We start from the raw sequence: 19,964 nt of genomic DNA, 5'->3' as shown, positions 1-19,964 counted from the left end.
GAGAAGAGAGTAAAGAGAGTGATTGTACTGGGAATTTAGGTATACCTGTAGCGGTGTGGTCTGGTGAGATTATCACCCCGGAATATCACACACGCACACACTCACTTTTTTCAGAAATGTATTAATGGACAAAAAAAACACAGTATTTCTTTGAACAGGTAGTACATGTAAGAGACGAACATAACCATATGACTAGTCAAGGCAGTTTGGGTGTTTTGGTGGCACTTAAACCAAGAACAAATATTCTCAAATCTTCTAGAGCTGTAATAGGTTGGAATGCATTACCAAAGTGTATAGCCAATACAAATACAAAATTCATCTTTAAAATCAAGTTAAAAGAACACCTTATGTAAACCATCCTGTAGTAACCCCGGGAAAAAATTCAAAAAAGTATAATTTGTTGAAAGTTTTAATTGCACTAATTTTATTTCTTCTTATTTTATATTTCATTTACTATGTTTTATTTGGAGTTAGTGTTTGTAAACAATTGTAAGTATTGCCTTTGTTAAATGTTAAATGTTTCTGTGTCGGACCCCAGGAAGACTAGCTTTTGTCAAGGCAAAAGCTAATGGGGATCCTAATAAACAATAAACAATAAACACGTTTGTGTTACTATGCATTACATTAAAGGACCACTTTTCAACCTATCTTCATTTAATTGGTCCTCACTAATGTTCATTATAAAATACCACAATTTATTTCTACTCAGTCTGTGTCCCATAGGAGGGCTGTGGGCAGTTCAGAAACCCGTCGACCAGTGACTTTTTATTTGTTATGTTTAGATCTTTATTATCGGGAGAATATATCACATTGCAACTTTTCATGAATAGAAAGCCTGCCGTTTCTATTAGCTTGGATTCAAGTATAGTAATACAAGTACACACACACACACACACACACTTGTTTTGATGTTTGACAGGTCTCTGTGGTAACTGAACTTGGCTTTAAAGGATCTACATGGTGACATCATCTCTTGGATATTCAAGTTGCTGTCCACTCCAAGGAAGAAGAAACAGGAGAAGACCTGACCCCCAGGACAGCTGTACAACAAACACGCGTACACACACACACACACACACACACACACAAGTCTCTGGGCGGCTCAAGAGTTGAGGCCAATAGAGCGTTGCATTCCCGCCCCCTACCAGGGCCCAGGAAATGATTCCCCGTTCATTTTCCTCATAGACATTTTAAAAAGTATTTATTTAAAGACCTTTTAAGCCTCATACAAAGCCAATTTGAGTTGTGACAAATCATGACAAAAGCAATTTTTTGGGATTTTTTTAAAAAAAGAACACTTTTTTACTTTTTGAAATGTCTATGGGAAAAATGCATTGGTAATTATTTCCTGGGCCTGGCGTTGTCATGAAAGGGGGCAGAACTGCAAGGATATGCTGAAATAAGTCTAGAGAGGGACTGGCTGCAGCATAATTATGTCGTTGATTTATACAATGGGGATGTGGCTTTCTAAAAAATACTTCATGCTTTGAGTTTATTAGAATTTTCATGTTTTAAATTGATTGATGATAAAGTAGGGTATGCTTCTAGGGCTTCTACTGGCTCTACTTAGACCTGCCTTAGTTTCCTTAGCATTAGTTTCCGGTTGCTATTCAGGAACGGAAATTCCAAGATGGTGGTTTTGAGTTGAAAAAGTGGTTTCAAAATGAGTTTGTAGAACCAATGGGTGACGTAACCATTTTTACAGTGTATGGTGCACAGACTAGTGTACATTTTGACAAGTTCCGATTAAGTCTTAGTATTTTTAATAACACACCATTTATAAATAAATCTATAATTTTTACACCTTTGAATTTGCCTCTGGGGCACCGCTCGCATACAGTATTCCATTTTCTTTTTAAAGACAGTCACCCTAAAAAGAAAACCAAAGTTAAAATAGCAGATGTGACACTGTATCACTTCTGGGACTGGTGGTATGGTCTCTGAAGCAGTGTTCAGACACCATCATGGCCTGTAGCACTTGTCATAGCCAACATTTGTATGTAGACATAGTACTATAAAGTATAGGGCCTACTGTACATGCATAGTTCCATTATATACTGTAGATATACCACTGTTGCGCTTAGCTTACGTATGATTCATGATAACTACTTTTTAAGTAATGTAGTGATGTATTGAGGTTTTGATTATTGCTTAATGTAAGTGGCTCTGGGTTAAGAGTCTGCTAAATGCCTAAATTCAGTCGGGACAACTCAAGAATGGATGGAATACATTTATTGAATATAAGATGAGCAATACATTTATGGTTTGGCGATGTATTGGATCTGCTTTTGGAAGTGCATCAGTCCCGACCATAGGGACCGCATCCGAAACGGTAGAGAAATGACAGTTACCGTGTGGGGGACCCCAGGGGTGGAGAGTTCCAGACCACCAGGAACTCGCCCAGGGGTGTGCCGCCCCATGTCCGAAACGTTTGGGAAATGACAGTTACCGTGTGGCGGTCCCCATTTATTTTTACTAGAGTACAATATTTGCCTCTGAGATGTAAAGTAAAAGTATTGAAATTTTTAAATAATCCAGTAAAGTAAAAATACCTATACTTTAGTAAATGTGCTTACCTGTAGTTACTTTTATTAAAGTATCTACACTTCACCCTTTTTGCAAAATAATGTGTTTAAGACGTTAAGATTTAGAACACTTTACTGGGGGTCTGTGTGTAATATGTGGTTTTAGATATTTTAGCAGTGAGCCCAGTGTCTGATGTCATAGACACTGGGCTCACTTCCTTCCTGGACTACAATTACCATAATGCTTTTGTGCACTGCTCCTCCTGGAGGATAGGAGAGGGCTGTCATACTGAGACTATATGTAGTCCAGGAAGTAAGTGAGGCCAGTGTCCATGACATCAGAGACACGGATCTCACTGCTAAAATCTAAAACTACATATTACCGTAACCCTAAAGTAACTTTCAGGCTCAACCTGCACATTTCTAAGTTCCTTTTAATAATTTAAAACATTTTAAAATTATGAAAATAGCTCATCTACACACAACTTCAACTTGTCGATCACAACTTGTTTGTAGATTGGCTATTTTCACTTTGTGATGGAAGTTGAACTTTAATTAATTTACTACTGACAAAATGATATTTCAACAGTATCTTTATTAACAAAAACATATCTTTAAAAGACCACCCCCAAAAGACAACAAACGATAACATATTTACAAAAGACACCTTTTAGTTTCCCATAGGGTTGGAATCTGGAACCGGAGAAAATCGGAAGAACCAGATCCAACATTGAGGATCTGGAATTTGTTCCATCACATTTGGAACAGTTCCCGGAAATGTCACATCTGCTATACCGGTGGTTAGAAAACTTACATTTTCAAGGACCACCATAACTAGAACCATTTGTACACTCAAGAGTTACAGACATGTAGGAATCGTCTACCCTATTTTCCCATGGACGGAGGAGAGTGCCAGACAGCGGAGCTGGTCCTCTTATTGAAGCGAGGCTTCTTGGTGTAGAAGATCTCCTCCAGGTTGGGAGGTACGATGGGTCCAAACAGAGAATGGAGGTCTGGAGGGTTGAAGTACTCCTTGAGGAGAGCCTGCTGCAGCTTGTGACCTATTGAATTGAAAAAGCATTTTACATTAAACCACACTGACATAAATTCACACATTTACTAACTAGACTGTAGCTGCCACATGTGAACACAGCATAAAAGCAAAGCTACCGGCTACCATTCATTTCCAATGGAAGCCACTAGCCAGCGTCATGAAGAATACATCAGCTGGAAAAGCTACAAATAAGTTTAACTCGTTTCAACTTCAGATACAAAACTACAGATAAGCTGTGTAGTTTTGCATCTTTTATATCTGCCAGTGTGACTGCAGCATTGGGGCTTAAACAGATAAGAAAACCATTCCAATTTCCATTGAATTCATACCCTTCTATGAAAGCACTGCTCACATTACAAAATGTGGGGTGAGGAACTTGGACTCACCTTCTGCCCAGGATGGAATGGGTTTCCGTGGTTCCGACTCATCATCCGTAGAGTCGTCACTGTTCTGGTCCATCCCATAGTCGTCAGACTTCTGTAGAAATATGTGACAATATAATCAGCATACACGTCAACACCATGAACGATTGCATCAGTATCACTAGGTCTACATGTATGAAATCAACAATTGTATCAGCATCACTATTACATCTCATTTACAACATTCCTTTTCCATTCCGGATTTAGTTTATTTGATAAGGTAAGGGGAAAACTTGGCATTTGGCAGACACTCTTATCCAGAGCAACTTTACTTACAATAAACAAGGTGGTAAACACACAGTATTCTACCATCACAGGCAAACCAAGAACATAGCATCAGGTTAAAAATCATATCAAAATATAGTAATAACCACAGTATACAAATATTGTTGTTGGCCTAAAATAATTCCACAACCCCACCCTCAGTGTCCGGTAACACCATGTGGGGCAACGACCCCAACTTCGGGACCCCCTGGTCTAGGACCCCCTCGACAACGAGATGATACATCTCAAGGGATAACCTTTTCAATAGGACATGTGGAGTGTTGTCCAGAGTGTTTTAGTGAAGGTTCAGGCAGCTTACCTGTGTCGTTAGCTAATCTGAGTGAGGGGACTGGTGGATGGGGGGCTTCTTTTCCTCCGATGTACGTGCAAAGATTTTGCATGTCACTTTAGTAGCCTGGCATGGCCAGTCTAATATCAATGCGTAGATATTAGTCTGGAACTTCGGTGTGAAGATTTATTTCCAAGGGGCGGTTACAAACGGATTCCAACGTCACAGCAAAAAAGTCTCACTGACTTTGAATAATCAAACTGCCACTCTGCCAGAGTGCCAGCCCAATCTCAGCAGGGATTATTTTCCTGTGGCAGATTTGTCGATACTGTGACACACATTTGATTTTACTCTGTACGAACCTTCCATTCATTTGTACAGATTCCTGTTTGGGCTGACCATGATTACTTTCCCCGAGTTTACAACGTCAGGGTCAGAAGCACTCTGCTCCCATTGAGCACCCGACATCTCTGTAACTGTTGCTCGTTAAAATTACACCAATTAGATAAGACATATGCCAGAGAACGTGTGCGGGTGTGTAGTGTGTACAGTGTACCTCAACATCCACAGTAACGTTGAGTCCAGGTCTGTCCTTCCCTGTGGGAGTCTTCATGATGGAACTCTGAACAAACACAATCATAGCTTGAATTTATACAGTGCCATTCATGAACCCAAGGACACGTTACATTAACAACAACCACACAAAACGACAACCATTTGCCATTAAGTGAATGTTTAGCTTTTGTTACAATTACATAAAATAAAAATAAAAACATTTGTGTCAATTATTAATGTTGGAATGAAAGACTAATTTCAATGGTTGAAAGTTGTAAAAACAGGTTGTCGTTCACCTCCACAAAGCGTAAAAATAAATAATAACTGTATAAATTAAATAGTGTTTTTTACCTCCACATCCACCGTCACGTTGAGGCCAGCAGACTTTCCTAAAGGCTGCTGGAGGAAACACAAATATGAACTTGATATTACTACATGTAGGGATGGCAAGATGAGACATTTTGGCCGATATAGATATAATTAATTGCCGTTATGGCCGATAACAATATAATTACCAATGTCGATATCTCATTCTGTATTGAAAAATTATAATAATTTTGTCCAATATTTGAAAAATACACGTAACAGGGTATCTGCACTGCAGGCTTAGGCAAGTCAGATTAAACTTTAATACCTTTATATTTAATATTGTGAGCTTGTATATCTGTTACTTTGGGCTTGTTTATCTGTAAAGACAGACCGATTAATCGGACTGATTAATTAATCGAACCAATGCAGATTAATCTAAAAACGACTCAAATCGTCTGATAGCGATGTGTTTGCCGATTAATGTTCATCATCCTATATGGCAGGGGTATTCAACTAGATTAGTCAGAAGGCTACAACTGGGGGGGGGGGGGGGTAACTAAAGTCTAGATAATTAATGGTAGAATACATGATTAACAGATGAGATTCTCTGCAAACTGACCTGTATCTTTGCTGATGCTTCAGCCAGTTTCTGTTTAGCAGTCCGCTCTTCTTCAGCCAATCGTTGAGCTGCCCGCTCTTCTTCAGCCAATCTCTGCTGCTCTTCCTACAGCAGTAGATGAGTGTCAATAATGTCTCAGCATAGCCAGACAACTATTCGACAATCTCCAAATGCTAGAGTCTGGAACTACACCTCCCGAAATCCGAACACGGAAGCTGGCATCCGTTCATCATTTGTTCCCGAAAATATATTTAAAAATATCTTTAAAATGTATTTTTTCATTTCTGCTAAGAAACATATATGGTTAGATTTTGCTTTACATTAGGATAAATTTTCATGACTGTAAAGACGAAAAAGAAGTGGGGAGGAGGCTTCACTTTGTTTGTTTTCACCGTTTTTTGTTATTTTCCGATCGGAGCTTTTGTTGCTCCCGAGTCCCGACTGGAGGTCCGGAAACATAAAAGAATTGTGGGAGGCAGCAGCAGCAAATAGTAATTTTAAGTAAATGGTCAAGTGTTGGAGAGGACGCAATTTTACGTCAATGGCAGGCTTAAAACTAAACCGTTACTCACAACTCGTTTGCTTACCTTCTTTCTCTGGTCTTCCAGCTCCTTTCTTTTCTCAGCCTCTTTCCTCTCCTTCTCCCTGGCAGCTTTCTCTACTTCCTTCTGAAGAGCCTCTGCTCGCTCCCTGAAGACAAACAGTACAACTTTAAACAAACTTGTAGCAACACTATTACACGTTGTTAAAAAGGGATATTTCACTTCAGTATTTAGATATTAATTTTATCTGCCCCACGCCTTCCTATACAAACCTATTACAACTTGAAACTATTTTAACCATGATAGATTCATCGAAAACACCAGTCTTTTTTCTGGTGACTGATGATACTGCCCTCCTAATACATATGGGGGCCATGGTTTTTAATTTACTGTTCATTTATCTTGGAAAATGTGGCAGACTATGCTGTGCGACGGAGACTAAAGAATACAAAAAAATGAAACATCGGACAAACCACGACCGCCTCACGTATCTAAATACTGAATCAAGCAACTTAAAAACTGTCTGGGGTGCTCAGTTGCTCACATATACCCGAGTAGACGATTAAGTAAGTGAAATACCATGTTGTCTTTAGTACTGAACCACAAATAGTCAAGTACAGCCCAAAAAACATTGTTTGTGTCAGGCAGAAACCCATTTTCTCCATTTGTGTTTTTCTTTTTGAGGGGCGCTAGCCCCTTCTATGTCCAGCTTCAAGGGTCTGTGTAAACACACACTGAAGACAAAAGTGTGTAAACAAACATTGAAGACAAAAGTGAGGAAGCAAATTGTGATTGTGTGGGTGGGTATGATCAAAAGAGCACCCCTCACTTCACACAGGTGTGATGAGTTTCAAAATTAACACCTACTTGATCATATATACACACACCACAGGGTCACACAAAAGTAGCAGACCCAAGTCCCCAGGATTGTTATCCTTTTAGCTTTAAATATCGAACTGTACCATGTGCCGTTCACATTTCTCACAAAAAAGCATTCAATCAATACAAATATATACTTAAAGGCATACGACTCATTTTCAACATTTTACTATGTCATTAATATACCTTTGAGTATAGTAAACTGTTGAAAATGAGTGGTATTCCCCTTTAACCACTGGTCTAGGACCAGTGGTTCAGGGTGCAGTTCGTACCGTTCAGCCCTCTCCTGCTCCTTCAACTCCTGAGCTCTGCGCAACTCCGCCAGCTTGTGCGCCCTGTGCGCCTCCTCCTCTGCTCTCCTCTTGGCCTGCAGGGCCTGCTGACGCTTCTCCTCCTCCTCCTGGGGAGAAAACGCACAAAACATTAAGCTAAATCAGTGGTTATCAAATGTTTTCATCCAGTTACCTAAACCCCACATGGAAATTAAATATATGAACACATTTTTGAGGGGCGCTAGCCCCTCCTATGTCGAAGGTCCGAGGAAGAGTCTGGAGGCTCAAACATTTCCTGAAACAAACGTTCAAAACGAGACTTGTTTTGGATTCATTTGTTTCTATGAAACAGTGAAGGGGAACACTGCAGGAAACTAGCAATTATTTTGTTGCGAGTATTTCTATGTGAAGATTTTATTTATTTAGAATGAAAAGGCAGATTTTAATGACTGAATCAGTTAACAAGTAGTAAGTAAGGCCAGGGAGGGTTATTCTCGATAAGCAATGACCTACAAACATTACAAATTAAAGTGGGTACTGGCGATAGAAATGATTCACTGACCAGGTGATTAATTTGTGACTGAATAAATTACAATGACCAACAAATATTAAACAGAAAAGTAACAGTTAATAGAAATTAAAGTGAAGTAACAAAAGTTAGTAATTATAAATCAGGTGATCTGCAGTGAACTCACAGCCTGTTGAATCCTCCTCAGCCTCGTCTCCTCCTCTAGTTTCCTCCTGCTGTCAATCTCCTCCTGGTGTTTTAACGACAGCTGTTTCTTCAGCTTCTCCTCCGCCAAGCGCTCAACACGAAGCTGGGAACAAAACAAAAAATAATTAAACATAAATAAGAGTCAATGAAATGAGGAGAATTTTGAATGTCATCAGGAAAGACATGAAGGAGAGTTTGTCACCTTGTCGTTCTTCTCCTCAAACTGAGCTCGTTTCTGTTCCATCTTTTTCTTCTTTTCCTCTTCCTTCTGCTCCTCTTTGGCTCTGATTTCCACCGCTTTCCTCAGCCTCTCCTCCCTCTTCCTACAAACATCAAGGTCACAACATGACGAGGGAAACTGTTGGTACATATGTCTGTTGTAAGGCATTTGTGGGATGAGCAGCACAGCCAAGTATGGGGTTAAGCAATTAAGCCCATGAAGAATGAGTCTTCTCTGCCAAAGAACTTATTTGATCATTAAAGGATGAAACAATGCGTCTGTGTGTGACTGAGCTGTGTTATAACAAATATAATGTACCAAACAAACCTGAACACATGGTTATAAAGTGAACCAATTTCACCCTGAGGCAGATTCTATAAACGTCTTCTACAATTCATGTACCTCTTCAGTTCCTCCTGTTTCTTCTTCTTCTCATCTTCTATTTTCTTTATCCTCTCTTCTTCCTGCTCCTGCTTCTTTTTGAGCGCTTCCAGTTTCTGGCGTTCTTTTGCCTAAAACGAGACAAACGAATGCAATGCAGTTCAATCCATCCTGAAGAAATGAAGTCCTTCAACCCATTAACCCAGTCCTAAAAGATCACGAAAATGCACTGCAGGTCAAGTCATCCTGAAGACAGTCCTTCACCAACGGTTCACATTGCACCCAAACAGTTACAATGCGTTTCAGACAGAAATTGCTGAATAGTTTTGGGGGATTTTGTTTCAAGTGGTTGCATTCTGCATCATTGGTGTGGACTGTGGACTGATTGGGTTTTAGTAATACTGTCGCAACTCCCAGCTTCCCAGGTGGAAATAAAAAAGGACAATATCACAACATGAAAACATTGAACTTTGTGATCGTTTCAATGTTATTGAAGAGTTAATAGTTTCTAGGTTAAAGATGAAGGTGTTTCATCAGTAATGTTCCAATCCAGAGAGTTCAACTTTACCTTTTAAAATGTGCCACACAAAAGAAAATAAATAATAAAAAGCCACCACACACATTAGAAGAACAATATCAGTCACTAACAGGACCAATGACATTAAATGAGTCTAAATAGTGTTTGAAGTTAGAATGGGTTTGTATAGGAAGGTGGCAGTGGCGCGTCTGATTAAATGGATATCTAGTATCCAAATACAGAATCAAGCAATTTAAAACAAAAAAAGTGCCCGGGATACACACAAAAGCCTGAATGGATGTTACAAAACTGAAAAATCCCTTTTGAATGGTGTAAAACAAGGTAATTAGTCAAAAAGCGTGCACAATAGACAGCCTGGACTGTCAAGAGTCACATTAATAAATTGAAATGAGTTTTGACAGCCCTGGTGTAAAGAGTTGCTGTAACACCAACACATTAATTAGTGAAGTAGTAGAACCAATGAGAGCAGTTGTCCAGTAGAAACAACGTTGTGACATCACACTTACTTACCACAACACCCCCAGTCTGCTGGAGAGGAGACAACACATACTATATTACCCAACATTCATAGTTCTACCTCTGGACTAAAAGCATTGACGGTTCTAACACCAAAGAGATTCTAGAACAAGAAAGGAAGCTCCCATTAAGTTCCATAGGAACAACCAGCACCTCCGCCATTTTGGAGTGATGACACAACTTACGGTTGCTTTAAAAGACATTACAATCACACCAGTGTAAAGTGAGCGGTGGAACTATAATGTAGTTATACTGTACTGAACTCCGGTACAGACAGACAGAAAGAACTGATGTTACACACAAACACTCAGCTTCCCATCATGCACCTGTGCACAGAGTGAAGCTCAACAGCATTTTCTCACCTTGTTGGTACTCTAAACAGACATATGGACACACAAAGCTAAATGATGGAGAAGGTGTGCCCACAGCTATAAAGTCATGCTGTTCAAAATAAACTTGTTTTTATCCTACTCTCGTATGATTTACCGGTACTCATATTTATGAATGGATCAAAGCATACATTTGTAACATTCATTCAGAATGTCAGGGTGCATGTGCATGCACGTTTGAAGTGTTACATAGAAAGCACTGCAGCCATCTTGGAGTGATGTGCCACCTAGTGGTGATCCAAAATCACAGAGGTTCATCTCTTGTTCTAGAATCTTTGACAAAATATGCATAGTTCTAACTCTAGACTACAACACTGCATTACCCAACATTCATAGTTCTACCTAGATCCGATTTAATAAATCTATAAGTGGACAGTCAGTCCTAAAGATCAGATTTAATAGTGTGGACAGTCAGTCCTAAAGATCAGATTTAATAGTGTGGACATTCAGTCCTAAAGATCAGATTTAATAGTGTGGACATTCAGTCCTAAAGATCAGATTTAATAGTGTGGACATTCAGTCCTAAAGATCAGATTTAATAGTGTGGACAGTCAGTCCTAAAGATCAGATTTAATAGTGTGGACATTCAGTCCTAAAGATCAGATTTAATAGTGTGGACAGTCAGTCCTAAAGATCAGATTTAATAGTGTGGACATTCAGTCCTAAAGATCAGATTTAATAGTGTGGACAGTCAGTCCTAAAGATCAGATTTAATAGTGTGGACATTCAGTCCTAAAGATCAGATTTAATAGTGTGGACAGTCAGTCCTAAAGATCAGATTTAATAGTGTGGACATTCAGTCCTAAAGATCAGATTTAATAGTGTGGACATTCAGTCCTAAAGATCAGATTTGAGAACAACCCAGGCCTCTTGTACAGTACCGTCCCATCTAAACAACTTCTATAAAACTGCTTTCCCACTAGTGGCTGAGCCAAGGCCACTGATTGCCAAGAACTGGACTTGATGAGCAGAATCCCAACAGTAGCCATTACTACAGTGTGTGACGTACCACTGTGTCCACCTTCAGAGGAGTGGCAGGTTTAATGAAGGACTTCATGACACCTGGGCGACCCAGAGAGTTGGGAGTCATCATTAACATCTGGTTCCTGTGGACAGTCTGGAAGAAGGCCTTCATGTTGGGTCTCACCTGGGGGAAAAAAAACAGAACAGTCACCATTTGTTTTCATTAACTTTATTGTTAATGTACAGCACCTTAGTCGTTTACATTTTATTTATAAAGCCCCTTGCGAAACAATGTTGTTAGTGTGTGGCTTTATTCTCTAGTCCACTGGTTCCCAAACTGTGGTGCGTGCGCCACAGTTTGGGAACCAGTGGTGCGGTGCTCGACATGAAGTCTAATGGTGGTCCTATGGTTTAATTTAAAATATATTAACATATTAAGCCAATATATGGCAAGTAATGCAAAATATAGCCTATGCTGAATATGCTATATTCAGGTTCACATATGTGGATAAAAAAGGAAATGTATGTCTCTACTCTATATAGTTTATGCTATTTATATTTCCATGTGGGGGGTGCATCAGCTAGGTCGGGAGGTAACAGGGGGTGCATGGCCAAAAAATGGCAAAAAGGTTTGGGAACCGCTGTGCTAGTCTACTGCGCAGCTTTATGCTTTATGCCCATAACCTGCAGACAGGTTGGGGCTGAGCTGGGCTCCACAGGACCAGTCCACTGATTTTGTCCCATGCAGGGCTTTACCTTAAAGCTGCACTCTGTAACTTCCATGTTTGAAGTGCTGACATTTTTATCACTTAGCTTTAATCACCTTGTTTAAAGCAGTTTTATAACAGCCTGTGCAGATAAAATAAAATCTACCAATACGTCAAGAACAGTTCTACCTTATTCAATGATAAACACGTTTATCTTACCACAGTGTTCTTCTGGCTAGTCTTCTTCTGGCTGCTGTCTGTGTGTTCTTCAGCCTTTCGTTTGGAACTCCTAGTGGAAGCTCTACTAGAGACGATAAAGTTTAAATTAACATACAGTCCATGATTCATCGGCTCATACTGGGCATAAATCATTATGTTATTGACATTTTGGACACCATGTAACCCGTTTGACTGACAAATTAAAATACCATTTACTTTTTGCCGGTGTTCAAACATCATAAATTAACTAAACAAAAGCCAGCACAGTTAACACATGAATCAAAAGCAGTACTTACCTCACAGGTGACTGTGACTGAACAACTGCTTTGTCTACAAACAGAAAGGAAAGGAAAGTAAAATCACTCATTTGTACAATACATTTGATTTAAATGTACAAGCTCCTAGAGTTGAGTTTGTGGGGATCTGCTGCCCCCCTCTGGTCAATAGTTTTTATGTCCGGTGGATACTTTTATCCCTGCTTTCCGTTACACTGAAACGCGTGCATTTTTCTCCTTTTGGGAAATGTAGACCCTAACATTTCCCCTCAGGCCTTACCTGTGTGTGATCTTGAGCTCCCAGCAGCAGAGAGACTACTGCTGCCACTGACAGTCACCTGCTGTTGGAGAGAAAACACTGTTACTAGGGTTGTCACAATTACATCGTCTAATGGCAATTTGAGAGAATCACAATTATTGACATAATTGTGTCGATGTTGAAAAATGCTCATACATAGTGGAAATAGCTGATCTAGTTTACACGTTGTAAACTTAAAATCAGCGTTTTCCACATTCTTTTAATTTATAAAAATGCCAGTAATAGTGTATCTGCCCTGTGCCCTTTTTTACGAAGCCTCAAGCCTAAAAAGGCAAACTTAAGAAAAAAATAATTCTATTCATATTAAATGTTCCAATTTCCAATGCCAAAAAACGAATTAAATCATAAAGTGCAATTAATCATCAACTTAAATGTGTAATCGTGACAGCCCTAACCGTTACCACCTGCTGTTGAAGAGAAAACACTGTTACCACTGGCAAACACCTGCTGCCACAAGACAGAAAACTAATTTTGTAAACGCTACACCACTCTTCCAGTCAAACATCCATTAATATCACGCAATATCTATAGATAAAATGTTAATGAAATGTACAACCTATTCTACATTTAAGAAACGCCGCCCGTCGGATGTCAGAAAGTCTGTCTGAAAGTCAGAATGTCTGAGGTCGCATACACACCTACAGAACACAAATGGTGGGTCAAACCATGTGAATCCCATTGGAAAAGCATTGAGGCGGCCATCAAACACATCAGACCATAGAACATGCGTTCTGCATGTGTGTATCAGGCCCCGTTTGCGGTGCAACACTCCCCTTGCCTTACCCACCCCACCGACACGTCACCTCCCCTTTTGGGATTAGACCTCGCCTCACAGCAGAGCCACACTGGGAACATTTCCGGGGAATGCGTGGCAGACAGCATCGGCATTTCAGAACTACCGTACATTGAACACGGTCGCCTACCACTTCTCTCCTGCTTTGCCGCCACCTCCTTTGCCGTGCCAGACAAATACAACAGGGTTTTTCTGACTCCGAAACAACGTTCGGTGCATTGGCACCAACACATGCACCGTCATGCGGTGTTTCGAGACCACAACATGGAATGCGCGGTTCCATTTGGCTATACACTCCCAAAGTTACATTACTGTGACAGCGCAATGACCGCCATCCCGTGCCATCGGTAAAATAAAATGATAAATACATACAGAGATGCAATGACAGTCATTTATCTATGACAATATAATATATCTTATATAACATACATTTTGTGCCCAAGTTCAACCAAACTTCCCAAGATCATCTGTTAACAATTCCATCCCAATCAATATGATCTATTATATCGCATTAGAACGGGTAAGGCCCTAGTAGACATAATTTAATGTTCATAGACAGACCTCTGGTTGCCCAGTCTCAGTGAAAACCTCCGCAGCCTCCGATTGTTTCCTGAAAGACAAACATTTGCAAAGCTTTAGGAACATAAAGGAACCCCAAAATGATATGCATTTGTGTTTCTGAAAGTATTGTCACATTCCTAAGCCAATAATTTGATGACCAGCAGTGGTTCCCCTATGGAGACACAAAGAGTCTCCTTTGTCTCTCCTACCAGAAGTGCAGCCTCTGCAGTCTGCACAGCAGGTTATGAAATTATTGGTTTAGGAATGTGACAAAATCCAAATATCCATGAACTCAAGTCTCCATGGTGCGAGTAATCGATCAGGGAATTTTGGCTCAACTATCCTATGGGTCGTGACCCCTCAGGGGGGGGGGAAAGGGGGGTCCCCAAATTATTTTCCAAAATAAGTTTTTGCAACTGAATGGCTGGAAAATGGAAATTTAGAGTACATAGTACACAGTGCATGCATAAACTTTCATTAATGATTATATCTGGTTTCAGTATTTATTTGTGATTTTTATTTATTTTCTCTCCATTAAGGTTATTAATAGTGGCCAATTTGTATTGTTGGTGGGGAGGGGTCTGTGCCGGGGTCGCGTGACATGGCCAAAGCATTTTTGGGTCCCCAGCCAAAACGTTGAGAACCACTGCTTTAAATATTAGGATTACACTCAACACTTTAGTTGAATAGGGAAGTAATTAATACACAAGTCCTGGTGGGATAGGAAAAAAGTGGAGGAAAGGCAAGTGATCCATCCGTCACAGAGTGAAGTAAACATTATACATTTAATTAGAATAAAGACTCACTCTGGTTGGTGTTCATCCTCATCATCCATCTCTGCAGAAGAATCTTCTACAATGGAAAGAAAATGATTCACCATTCAACCTAAAGGATCCAACACTCCAAACTGATGGCGGTGTGTGTGTGTGTGTGTGTGTGTGTGTGTATGCATAATATGCATACACACACACAGCGCCATCAGTATATATATATATATACACACACCATAGTATATTATGTACAGAATACATCTGCTGCTATGCAGGAGTGCTCATGCTCCCAGGTAGGTACCATGTAAATAATATATATATATATCATGTACAGTACACATCTGCTGCTATGCCGAGTGCTCATGCACCCAGGTACTATGTAAATAATTACTATGATAAACCCCCCTACTCTCCTTTTCTATGGAAATAAACTATAGAACATTACACAAAAACTGTAAACCTGTGATGTGAAAATGAAAATAAATCAACACTTACAGTAGCACTGCATTCTACTACTGAACATTATGTGTGAACACTTAGAGCTAATGAACATTTCATGTGAACACTTTGAGCTACTAGGCACTTACCAGTGCCACTGAAGGTGGAGTTGGAGGCGTGAGCGATGACTTTCTTCAAGAGTGACCTCCTGGAGGCTCTGCGGACAGACTCCAGGGTCTGGCTCCCCCGCAGGCCTGCTGCCGAGTGACGCAGCATCAGAGAGACACGCGGCCTGGTGGGCTTTCCCGCTATGGCCACCTTGGTGGCCGTACGGCCTGGGGAGGCCTGTGGCTCTACAACAGCCGCCAGCTGTGAAGGCCTGGCTGCCTCTGCAGAGCGCCGGTCGTTGGCAGAGATATTCACCTGGGATTCCGGCAGCATGGTTGACACCAGACATGGAGGATGCTCTGTGGGCAGAAGGGAAGCGTTCACTAGGGACCTAACCACCATCTGATGACATTTGTCCCAACCATTAACTGATCACACTTGGTATTTAACATGATTAAGCGAAAAGTGTCCTCGACCTCTAAAGCGTTGCAGTCGCGCCCCCTACCAGGGCCCAGGAAATTATTCTCTGTTCATTTTCCTCAGACATTTCAAAAAGTTTTTATTTAAAGACCTTTTAAGCCTCGTACAAAGCCAAATCTTGTGACAAATCACGACAACACAATATATCGGGCTGAACAAATAATCAGAAAGAAGAAAACGGCTGGTTACAACACTTTTTGTTGTTTCTTCTTTGTAATTATTTGTTTGGTCCAAAATATTGTGTTTGTCGTCATGATTTGTCACAAGAGTTGGCTTTGGACGACGCTTATAAGGTCTTTAAATAAATAAGTTTTGAAATGTCTATGGGAAATGCATTGGGAACTATTTCCTGGGCCTGGCGTCATCATGAAAGGGGCAGGACTGCGACGCTCTATACCAGCATACCTGACTAACTACTTCTCCAAAGTGAGTGACACCCACACCGCTAGAGGGTGCAACCATGATCTGGTTGGTAGTACATACAACTCATAGAAACACGGGAAAATTATTCTATTACTCTGCCACCAGATCACGGAAAAGGAACATTTCTTAAATAACCAGATGCCTGAAGGAGGAAAGTGCAGACTGAGCAGGTCACATTATTTTAGGGCCTACCGTTCATATAGGTGTCTTGCTCAACAGGCTCTGCTTTGACAGTGCACTGTGGCGGCTGCTCCTCGTCTGCCATCTCCTGAAAGACCATGCCTAGAGAGGAGGTGGTAGGCTGGGGCTCCACAGAGGAAGTGGAAGGCTTGGGCTCCATCTCCTCCTCGAAGACCAGGTCCAGCTTCTTCACAGAGGAGGCAGCCAGGTTGCTGCGCCTCCCCTTGGAAAACCTCATAGATTAAATAAATCAAAAATAAATCTCACAACTGAAATATGTGTATGACCAAATCCTTTTATGTGATTTGTGAAAACATGCAATATGCTTCCATAGAATACCGATAACTTTACTCCATGAAACCTACAAAAAAAAGTTATTTGTACACTTTCATAAAGTCGCACAGCTCGTAGTCCCGATGCCAAAAATATCAGGTACCCTGAAGAAGGGTTTGTCGAAACGTTGGCAACAATAAAATATTTTTGGCATCAGGACAACAAGCTATGCGACCTCCTTTCCATTTTAAAGATTGTCTCCCATTTTCAGCACCTCCCTACTCTTGGTGTGCGCTGCGCTCCTACCATTTTGTTTGCTTTCACACTTTTAAAGTATAAAGTGACACACGGTATTTATACAAAGTTAATTACAAAAAGTGAAAAAGAAGAGAATGGATGGACTATGCGTTTGGTGTAACAGTATGAAAGGAGCCCTCCACACCAGCGTGGATTCCTAAACAATTAATACAATATGTAAGCCTTTGCTATTATATGAAAATATCCAAGATTAAGATTTTATGGAAGATGTTTCTGAACATACTGTCAGTTTGACAACTTCAAAAGCTCCAATCTTAAACAGAAAATAGCCAATCTACAAGCTCTTATGACACATAAGATCTACAAGCTCTTACGAGAGCTTGTAGATCGGCCATTTGATGTGCAACTTGCTTTCATAGAATCCTTCTATGGAATCCAAATGACTGAAATGGCGACTGACATTAATCCATGCTAACGTAAGCAACCAACCTCCTCCTGGTACGAGCCTCCTCTTGCAGTCCCATAGAAATCCGTTTCTTTCGTGGGATTCTTTTCTGGGATGGTGTTTTTGGCATAAGCTCCGGCTCTGTGCTAGACTCACTGCAATAGAGACAAGTAGCATCAACTGTAGCTCAGTGCTGGATTCACATGGACCACTACTTCACCACCTCAGTACCTATGGCCCAATCTATGAATCACCCCATTCAATGGAATGGAATTACATTCAAATATCCCCAGTCTATGAGTCAATTCCTTTCCATTGAATGGGGTGATTCATACGTAGTAGATCAGGTGCCCCTACAGTATATACTTCCCCCAGGGTTCTATACTTGCCGCCTTACAGATGTTTACTGCTATATTTTCGACAAATTTGTATTTACGAGCGACTGGAGAGACCCCCGTTAATGAACAGGGAGACCGCTGGTATAGAACAAGCACAATAAGTAGCTGGCAATGTAAACACATGTCATTGTCTTCTCATCATGCCAATGAAGAATTGAACAATTATAAGAATGGAGCCATTCATTACTTTACAACAGCACCTCTTGTTTTTTTAATCGATGATCAACATTTCTTGTATTAAAGAGGACCCCAAAAAGGTTTAAAACCTACCCAGAGAACATGCGGTATGCCTCCTGCTCAATCTCCTTCAGCCACACCATGTGGACGTTGTCTATCTCAGACACAAAGTCATCCAGTTTCTGCATCATCATCCTGGAGATGGTCTGAGTGGCTTCCAGGAAGGCCATGATGGATGCAGACTAAAAACTATGGAACGTTAAAACACAAGCATCCGTGTCATTTTAGCCTTATTTTATACTTTGGGTATTTAAAATTAGCAGATACACAAGCTGCCAATTTCTTTGGGGGAAAAACAAAAATCCAATAGACAAAGTTCTTTTTTTAAGAAAATAATCAAAATCTATAAAGTGACTAAAGATTTCAAATAATTGTAGAGTAGTAATGGCACAATATTGGTCTCTGGGATGGAGGGGTGTGCTACAAGTAGTACAGCACTTAAGTAAATGTACTTAGTCCACCACTGCTAAAAACACTGTAGTGCCTCAATAAGTCAATATCTGCACTTATCTCGGAGCTAAAGCGTAGATTGAGGTTCCAAACGGAGCTATGACAAATACACGCTATATCCAACACCCCCGTCCAATGATCCAGGTACAATACATACCGGTAACACAATATCAATGTATATAAACAAAATCATTAATAGTGATTTAGGCTATCTCCAATAGTCGAAAACAAAACTACAAAAGCAGCTTTCACAAGTTGTTGGTTGTAGAGATTAAGATTTTGGTACAAAAAGAGAAGTTTATCATTTATAAAGGTCGTTGACGAAAAAATACCATATCAATAGTTTTGTTTTCCTACAAACGTTTCTCCATCGAGTTACATGACACGCTTTAGGAGTTTTTAGCAGATGTACCAGATCACAGCGCGTAGCAAAGCGTCGCGTTGTGAGCTTGTAGATCTGCCGGATGTTTTTCTCTCTCGTTTCTTTCCATTGTAGGACGAACACCCATGTTAGCACCAGTTATCTAACCGCTCATCTCTTTAAAAACGATATAAAATAACGTAAAGGTGAATGAAAACGTGCCTTACCTGGTTGGGAAACCTCTTAAAGTAGATGATAAAATAATTTAAAGTTTTCTTTAAAATCTGTTCTGGTTACCTTCCTCTTCTCAAACAAAACTGAGCTCAGCTGCCGCCTGCCGCTGAAAATACTGAAATTTTCAACTGCTCTCTATAAAATCACTTCCACCAATCACAAGGCTCCGTAGGATGACGTCGCACAGGAACCTCGCCCCCATTGGCTGATATGGATGACCAAGGGATTCCAAAAGGGGAAGGCTCAAACTTTAAAAAAAAACAACCAATGAAGGAGCAGTGGATTTCAACCATTGGTCCTGGTGGGGGGGACGATGACCGGTCTAGCCGGTCTGGGGAGGTCTGGTGAAACAAAAACAGTGGCGTGGTTGCGAATACAGTGAGCACTTACTATGAGACCTAGCAGATCATGTCTGTCTGTGTGTATGTGTGTGTGTCTGTCCCGCTATACGTCCAAATATGGAGTCTTGCATCAGCAATCACCCAGCTCCATATATGGGCACAAAAGGGGCCGCGTTATAGTGACCCACCTCTAAACATCCAATTGAATAACAAATACCTGTAATAACAGAACAATGACACAG

The 19,964-nt window shown here is 40.5% G+C and overlaps 1 protein-coding gene across 7 annotated transcripts; it reads right to left on the bottom strand.

Annotated features, from left to right (window-relative positions):
* Positions 1 to 3,102: 3,102 nt before the first annotated feature.
* Positions 3,103 to 19,493, bottom strand: LOC308316756 (inner centromere protein-like). 7 transcript variants are annotated; one of them, XM_080765518.1, is made up of 22 exons: positions 19,375 to 19,493; positions 18,370 to 18,525; positions 17,746 to 17,856; positions 16,738 to 16,958; positions 15,684 to 16,001; positions 15,133 to 15,178; positions 14,327 to 14,375; positions 12,934 to 12,994; positions 12,675 to 12,708; positions 12,379 to 12,463; positions 11,499 to 11,636; positions 10,095 to 10,112; positions 9,068 to 9,177; positions 8,648 to 8,768; positions 8,426 to 8,548; positions 7,731 to 7,858; positions 6,625 to 6,727; positions 6,038 to 6,142; positions 5,461 to 5,508; positions 5,111 to 5,176; positions 3,966 to 4,056; positions 3,103 to 3,586 (listed from the first exon to the last, which is right to left on the bottom strand). In XM_080765518.1, exons 2-22 carry the CDS (start codon positions 18,504 to 18,506, stop codon positions 3,411 to 3,413), a joined length of 2,289 nt encoding a protein of 762 aa, XP_080621644.1. In that variant the 5' UTR covers positions 18,507 to 18,525; positions 19,375 to 19,493; the 3' UTR covers positions 3,103 to 3,410. The 7 variants fall into 7 exon arrangements, with proteins under 7 accessions (XP_080621644.1, XP_080621648.1, XP_080621645.1 ...); XM_080765522.1 differs by having other exon boundaries at positions 5,461 to 5,505; XM_080765519.1 differs by having other exon boundaries at positions 10,095 to 10,109.
* Positions 19,494 to 19,964: the final 471 nt, after the last annotated feature.

The sequence above is a fragment of the Protomyctophum bolini genome, assembly GCF_963924005.1.
Source record: "Protomyctophum bolini genome assembly, chromosome: 1".
NCBI lineage: Eukaryota > Metazoa > Chordata > Actinopteri > Myctophiformes > Myctophidae > Protomyctophum > Protomyctophum bolini.
The sequence above is the reverse complement of the archived record's forward strand: the minus strand, read 5'-3'. Positions and strand labels throughout refer to the sequence as shown.

Excerpts from the sequence above, each read along its gene's own strand:
- LOC308316756 (XM_080765518.1), bottom strand. The coding sequence starts at position 18,506 with ATGGCCTTCCTGGAAGCCACTCAGACCATCTCCAGGATGATGATGCAG. Across the intron at positions 16,002-16,737 it reads GCAAGACACCTATATGAACG|AGCATCCTCCATGTCTGGTG; the intron begins GTAGGCCCTAAA and ends TTCTGCCCACAG. Across the intron at positions 4,057-5,110 it reads ACGTTACTGTGGATGTTGAG|AAGTCTGACGACTATGGGAT; the intron begins GTACACTGTACA and ends ATATTTCTACAG.